Raw genomic sequence first — 8009 nt, forward strand, 5'->3', positions numbered from 1 at the left:
GTGGATTGATAATTAAAATCCTTAAGATTTATTTTTTGAATTTTAAAATAAAAATTTTTAATTTTACTGAATTTAAATTTTGAATGTATATTTAAATGATAATTTGTTGATAATTAAAAATACTAAAACTGAAACAAAAATTTTAAATTTTAAATTTTAAATTTCAGTTTTATTTAGTTTGTATTTTGGATATGTATTTAATTTAAAAAAAATACTAAATCTATTTAAATGTATTTGTTTCAAATTTTTTTTAATTATTATAATAAAAAATTAAATAAAAGATCTCTTTTAAAATATACCTAGTCGTACTAATAGCTTAATAAGTCACCACAATTTTTGCATAAAAAGGAATTTCTTAAGTAAAAGCATCAACAAACAATAATATAAGTACTTATTCTGAATTTCAGTGATGATAGATTGCTTCCCCTGAATTTCTGTATTATAACCACATGTTTTATGATGGCCTATTCATAAGTAATTGACGTATACTTTGAGCTTCCTTCATTCTAAGACGGTTTTATTAAAATATAGAAGCTAGCCAAATCAATAATAATCATTTGTATTCAAATTAAATATCATATATATTTAGTTATTATTGTATAAAATAAGTTTATATATCAAGGTTCCTCTTATACATAATAATAATAACCCTTTTTAATTCACAATATATATAGCTAGTTCCTCTAGTGGGTGATACCGGTAGATGCTCTCCTATCTTTTAATGTAGAAATCTTTTTCATAGTTTTTGCAACACTTTAATTAATATGAAGGAAAATCTCTAACTATTTGTTCTGTGAAGGAAAATCTTAATTTCATTAAGATAATAATAAGATGTGTGATATCTAAACGACAAAACTTTATGCATCATTTTCTATAGAGCTAATTAAACGTTATACATGCAACCTATAGTTAGTTAAACATTATCTTAAATATAGATATATAGCATTATTTTTCTTTAAATAATTTATGTATTTTTTTCGCTCAAATTGTTATTAATTAGTAATATATATTGAGTTATTAATTATTTGGCTGATGAACTTTAGGTAAAGTTATTATAAGAAGTAATAGATCTAAATTAAATTTGAAAATAGTGCACGGTGTCTCTCTTATTTCATAAAATGTAGTTATCAATGACAGCTTGCTTAATTGGACCACACCTTCTGAAACATGATGTAATAACTAATAATATCATCAAGACATTGATATATATTATAATGTTGATGATCACTTTACGATGATTGTGATACATATGGCGTATATTAGGCATGCATTACTATATTTTTTCATGGCCTGTATCCAACTGTATCACGCTTCTTACTTACCCACTTTTTCCTGTGAATTAGAAATTAAAGTAAGAGAGAAACCTCTTCAATTGCTTGTCTCTTTCTACGTGTACATTTGATACAACATAGTCGTGATATCTCCTCCTAACTCCTAAGTCTTAACTTCTATATATACCATGCCCTACTCTTCAACTTGCTCATATATATCTAGCTATAGTTACTAGTTATTACTTATTACTTATTACTATACATATGCTATAGTTCTCTCTTGGTTAAATATTTTCTTCTCATTCAATTCAAATATTTTTCATCACCACCACTTCAAAGATTATTATTAATTGGGCACAACAATAATAGCTTTGTTTGCATTTTGATAAAGAGGTTAGTTCCTTGGAATTCCCATTAATTCTTCTTGATAGAATTCTATTCTGATTATTATTACAAGTTTAATTTACAAGTTTATGTCTCTATTTTTTTGTTTTGATTGTCTACTGTATTTTTCGGTTTGATAGGTTTAATTAAAAAATATCATTATTTAATAAATTATTACATACACAAGACGGAATTTAAATTTTTTATACTTATTTAAGTTTGTATCTCTGTCTTTCTATTTATTATATGCATGCATGCTTGCATGCCTGAATATACATATAATAAACCTAGTAGATATATAGTATTTTCTTTAAGATATTCATTACAGTGATCATTTGTATACTCATTTTGTATTATGTATGGGATTAACTTGCATATTGTTTAATGATGGTGGTGAGAATGTAAATTTTTTTTTTTTGTGACATAAAATTGGTTTAGTATGTAAATTAATTAGTATGGTGTATATAGAAAACAACTCTTCTTTCAAGATATATCTCCAATAATCACAAGTAACATCATGTATATCATCTATTGCATTTAATAAACTTCATTTTCAAAAATATCACCTATATATGATGTGATCTTTGAGTTGTTCAAAATCTCATTAGGTTGTTAAGTATGTTCCCTTTATATATTGTTCAATTATATTATATCATTTAAGTATTCTGAAATTTATATATATCAAGGCCAAATAATGCAAGCTAGGTTTAATTTGTGTACAAAACTTTAGTACTTATTATTATTATTATTATTATTATTATTATTATTATTATTATTGCCCCCAAAGAATCGCAGGAAATATAAAATGGAGAAGAAGATGAAGAAGAAAGTGAGTGAGGTATGCACCATGGATGGAGCTGTAGACATGCATGGTCATCCAGCAGTTCGAGATAGAACTGGAAATTGGGTTGCAGGAATTTTGATTTTAGGTATAATAATGAGTACTAAACCAATTAACATACTCTAGAGTCTAGAGAATATTTTTATTTTAATTTTATTACTTTATTTTCCCCGTAAAATTTGAAGATTTAACTCTATTTCTATTTGTATGATCCGTCTACATTATACACAAATTGGAGCATGCATCATGCATTGCTTGTTGGACACTGATGACATACCAAAATATGTGGTAATCCGTTATTTCGTCTTTCCTAAAAGACAATTCTTAATTGGAAATTTGGAATAAATAAATAAATAAACAAAGATAAAGTTAGATTCATTATACAAATTGGACACGTCACTGTACCATATGTGAGTTATTCCCGTGTTTGTTTACTATTTTAAATAATAAATAAATACATACATATACATACAGTGATACAGACACATAAAATACATATAAATTGTTTAATTTTTGAAATACTAATAAAAAGACAAAAAATAATTTTTTTACTGAAAATCAATTTTATTCATATGACTAATGTTGGTAATCAAAATGATGAAACCAGAAAGTAAAATTCTAAAACTTGTAAAGGATAAAATTCAAATAAAAATCTTTTTCATGTCTATAATTCATGCACAAAGCATATAATGATTTTTTTTTTTCTTTGTAGTGAACCAAGGGCTTGCAACATTGGCATTCTTTGGAGTGGGTGTGAATCTGGTACTGTTTCTAACAAGAGTTATGGGCCAAGATAATGCTGATGCTGCCAACAATGTTAGCAAATGGACTGGGACTGTTTACCTCTTCTCTCTTCTTGGTGCCTTCCTAAGTGACTCTTACTTAGGAAGGTATGCTACTTGTGCTCTCTTCCAACTTATCTTTCTTATTGTAAGTATACATGTACCAAATTAGAATTAAGTGTTATTAATTATTACTACATTTCTATAAACAAACTAAAAATCAGCCGCTAAATAAATTATTATATATTTTTATATAAATGTGTTGTTTAATACATTTTCAATACGTATTCTATGTTTTTAGTATGTATATTATACGTTAGAAATATAATTTTTTATGTTGACTCCTCTTATTAACTTAAATTTTTAGAATAAGTAATTTTTTGACATAATATTAAAGTTCTATATACAAAAGGTTAACTGGTTAAGAGTTTGATTCTTGATGAGTCAAAAAAAATAATAATAACATAAGACAAATAAAAGAAGAAAAGAAGATTTATACAAAAATAAAATAGTGTTGTTTATTCGTATTAACTTAAGTTTTTGGAATGAATAATTTCATAATATAAATGGCTCATTTGTTGGCTAATTTTTTGTGTATACCTAATATGATTGTAATTATTATTAGAGAAAATTTCACTCTCTTTTCCTTAAGAGATACTAAAATGACACTCCTTTCCATTCTATTTGTAGAATGTACATTTTTCTTTCTTTATAATTTTTAAAAAATGTCCTCTTTAATCCATTTAAAATTTTTTGTGTTAACTAATATTAATTTTATCTATTTTTAAAGAAAAATAAATTATTTTTTACAAAAATACTCTTTAGTAAAAAATTTATTTTTTTGCCATTAAATTTTGCTTACCAAAATACCTTTCAATAAATTATTTTTTTATTGATTAAATTATATTTTTACTAAAATATTTTTTTAAAAAATTTAATAATTAAATTATTTTTTTCTAAGATACCCTTCAATAATTTTTTAATTATCAAATTTTGATTTTACCAAAATTTTTATTAACAATTATAGTTATATTTTACTATTAATTTTTTGATATCAATATATATTATTTTAACATTAAATAAAAAAATCTTGGTAAGATTATTTTTCGATATCAATATATATTAATTGTTATACATATTAACAGTGATAAGATTTTTTTATTTAATGTTAAAATAATATATATTGATATCGAAAAATTAATAGTAGAATATAAAAATAATTGTTAAAGAAAATTTTGGTAAAATCACAATTTAATAATTAAAAAATTATTGAAGGGTATCTTAGAAAAAAATAATTTAATTATTAATTTTAAAAAAAATATTTTGGTAAAAATATAATTTAATTAATAAAAAAATAATTTATTAAAGGATATTTTAGTAAGTAAATTTTAATGACAAAAAAATAAAATTTTGTTAAAGAGTATTTTTGTAAAAATATTTTTTTTTGAAAAATAGATAAAATTAATATTAGTTAACACAAAAAAATTAAAATAGATTAAAAAAAAGTTTTTTAAAAATTATAAGAGAGGAGAATATATTTTATAAATAGAGAGAAGGAAAGTGGAATTTTTCCTTATTATTATTGTTATTGTTATTATTGGGACATTGATGCTGATGATTAATTAATTGTATTGGTTTTCTTATCTATATATAGGGTTTGGTGGCATTATCATTGTCCTCATACATATTCCTATTGAAGCCTAAGGGATGTGGTGATGCAAAGTTTCATTGTGGATCACATTCTTCATATCACAATGCAATATTCTATGTTTCAATTTACCTAATAGCCTTAGGAAATGGAGGGTACCAACCCAACATAGCTACATTTGGAGCTGACCAATTTGATGAAGGTGATCCTAATGAAGGGCACTCAAAGATAGCATTTTTCAGCTATTTCTATTTGGCATTGAACCTTGGCTCACTTTTCTCAAACACCATCTTGGACTATTTTGAGGATAATGGGCTTTGGACTATTGGGTTTTGGGCCTCTGCTGGTTCTGCTGCTATGGCATTGGTTTTGTTCATTTGTGGCACACCAAGGTATAGGTACTTCAAGCCTAGTGGGAACCCTCTACCTAGATTTTGCCAAGTTTTTGTAGCTGCTATGAGGAAGTGGAAGGTCAAGGTGCTAGAACCTGAGGAGGAACTTTTTGAGGGTGAAGAATTTTCAACCAATTATGGCAGGAAATTACTACACACACAAGGATTTAGGTATGCATAACAATTAACATTCATATACACACTTATTAATATTTACTTAACAAAGTCTTTTCCCACTATGCGGAGTCAATTATATGGACTAAAAAAGTCAGTGCGTCGTGTCTATACATTGAGATGCGACAAAATTTTACACTGACGGTCACATACCTAACTCAACCCTACATAAATCCAAAGACGTTATTGTGTGTAGCTATATATTGGGATGTGATACAATTTCACATCGGTTGTCGCAAACCTAACAACCTACTTGCCTTTTCGGACTTGTTACATATAAATTTTTGGCAACTACTCAAATGAAGATGACAAAAACATTTTTTTATGAAGATGTTTTGTTTAAAAGTGTGATTTATTTATTTAGCCACATTTTAAACAAAGACAACACTTTTTTAAATATCAAAATCTAACCATATAATTCATCATCCAAGAGTAAAAAAAAAAAATTTTCATATGAAAACAATTATAAATTTTTTATTGTTGTATCCACCTAAATTTTTTTGGCTGGTTCCAATTTTTAGGATATCCTTTTGTTTCTAAAAATATAAAAAGTTTCTGAGATTAACTTACATCACATACAATACAACAAACTATATTTTATACAATGCAACACAATTTGAAAACTATAGAAACATTGATACATACCCTGATTAAATTTGGCAGTTTCTTGGATAAAGCAGCATACATGACAACCAAGGATGTAAAAGAAATGGAAGAAAACAAATGCAATCCATGGCATGTATCAACTGTGACACAAGTTGAGGAAGTGAAATGCATACTAAGGTTACTCCCAATTTGGCTATGCACAATACTCTACTCAGTTGTATTTACTCAAATGGCATCACTCTTTGTTGAGCAAGGTGATGCAATGGACACTAGAATCTCATCTTTCCGCATTCCTCCAGCAAGCATGTCTAGCTTCGATATCCTCAGTGTTGCAGCATTTATCTTCTTCTACAGGCGAGTCCTCGACCCCTTCGTTGCGCGAAAAACAAACTCCAGAGGACTAACAGAGCTCCAGAGGATGGGAATCGGCCTAATCGTGGCGATCATGGCAATGATTTCAGCAGGGTTGGTTGAACATTTTAGATTGAAGTATGCATCAAAAGGTTGCAACAACAATTGTGATGAAGGATCAGGGTCAGGGTCAAGTTCACTTAGCATATTTTGGCAAGTTCCACAATATGTACTAATAGGTGCATCTGAAGTGTTCATGTATGTTGGTCAATTGGAATTCTTCAATGGACAAGCACCTGATGCATTGAAAAGCTTTGGTAGTGCACTTTGCATGACTTCAATTTCACTTGGAAACTATGTTAGTAGTTTGCTTGTTGCAATTGTCATGAAGATTTCTGCTAAGGATCAAGATATGCCTGGTTGGATCCCTGGAAACCTTAACAAGGGACATTTGGACAGGTTTTATTTCCTCTTAGCTGTATTAACTTCTGCAGATTTTCTCATTTATATTGCTTGGGCAAGGTGGTATAAATATATCAAGTTTCAAGGGAACAATGATGATGAAGAAGAAGACATCAACAAAGTCAAAGATTTTGATCTCAAAGTGTAGTGTGTGTGTATATATATACACATATTGTTTCTTTTCATCTTATTTGTTACTGTCAAAATTTGGACATGCTTAAATTGATATCCCAAATTTTCAGAGTTTCAAATTAAAAAAAAAATGAAAACATATATGACAAAGAATAATGACATATAGATCTCTGTATATACCACCCTAAATTTTACTGGTTGCTGTGAAGCTGGAGAAATTGGTTTTGCATTTTCTCTAGGCAGAGCAAATGGTTCTATTATATTAGTAGCTACATATTGTATCTGGTGGTGTGTTATGGTGTAATTTTATTATATTTCAGAAAATGTATTTGGTTTCCCTTGTACTTTTTGTTGTAATGAAGAGTCTTGATTTATCTTGCTTAATTCATATATAGCATTAGCATATATGGTACCTAATTTTGCTACTTATATCCATTGAATTAATTAACAACATTTATCATTTAATTTTTGTCTTAGAGGGTTGAAATATTAGGCTAATTTTTTTAATGTTGTCTCAGCTTTGGTGTAACATTTAATCATTGGGTGATTTAATATTTAACAAAATTATAAAAGCGTTTTTGTAACACAAACAATTTATGGGATTAAATTGCTAGAACATAATTTTTTTTTCTAAAACAATCCAAGAGAGGGATATTATATTAGCGGAATATTTTTTTAGGATATTGCTACATATCTAAGTATTTTTTCATTCAAGTTTACTCAAGTAGGTCCAATACCAACAAAAATCATTCTCATTAAAAGAGCGTCGTTGCACGCGCTTTTTTTTCTTCTCCTCTCCTGCGCTTTTCTTCTTCTTCCAAATACATGCATACGTCATCTTCTTCTTTTAAATTCACGCATCCTCCTCCTCCTCCTCCTCCTTCTTATTCTCTTCTTTCGCTATCATCATCCCAAATAACACCAACATTTTGCTAATAGATTATTTTTTCAATCGAATTGAATGGA

At 27.4% G+C, this 8009-nt stretch overlaps 1 protein-coding gene across 3 annotated transcripts; it reads left to right on the top strand.

Moving 5' to 3' along the window:
- Positions 1-1478: 1478 nt before the first annotated feature.
- Positions 1479-7424, top strand: LOC107635337 (protein NRT1/ PTR FAMILY 7.3). Of its 3 annotated transcripts, none has more exons than XM_088483165.1 (5): positions 1479-1664; positions 2443-2584; positions 3209-3426; positions 4933-5489; positions 6156-7424. In XM_088483165.1, exons 2-5 carry the CDS (start codon positions 2461-2463, stop codon positions 7057-7059), a joined length of 1803 nt encoding a protein of 600 aa, XP_088339291.1. In that variant the 5' UTR covers positions 1479-1664; positions 2443-2460; the 3' UTR covers positions 7060-7424. The 3 variants fall into 3 exon arrangements, with proteins under 3 accessions (XP_088339291.1, XP_016194284.1, XP_020977698.1); XM_016338798.3 differs by having other exon boundaries at positions 1483-1664; positions 2451-2584; XM_021122039.2 differs by lacking the exons at positions 1479-1664; positions 2443-2584 and adding an exon at positions 2677-2784.
- The last annotated feature ends 585 nt before the right edge of the window (positions 7425-8009 follow it).

The sequence above is a fragment of the Arachis ipaensis genome, chromosome B4, assembly GCF_059453495.1.
Source record: "Arachis ipaensis isolate K30076 ecotype BB chromosome B4, ASM5945349v1, whole genome shotgun sequence".
Taxonomy (NCBI): domain Eukaryota; kingdom Viridiplantae; phylum Streptophyta; class Magnoliopsida; order Fabales; family Fabaceae; genus Arachis; species Arachis ipaensis.

Coding starts and splice junctions, on each gene's coding strand:
- LOC107635337 (XM_088483165.1), top strand. CDS start 2,461: ATGGAGAAGAAGATGAAGAAGAAAGTGAGTGAGGTATGCACCATGGAT. Junction 3,427..4,932: donor TCCAACTTATCTTTCTTATT/GTAAGTATACAT, acceptor ATCTATATATAG/GGTTTGGTGGCATTATCATT. Junction 5,490..6,155: donor CTACACACACAAGGATTTAG/GTATGCATAACA, acceptor TAAATTTGGCAG/TTTCTTGGATAAAGCAGCAT.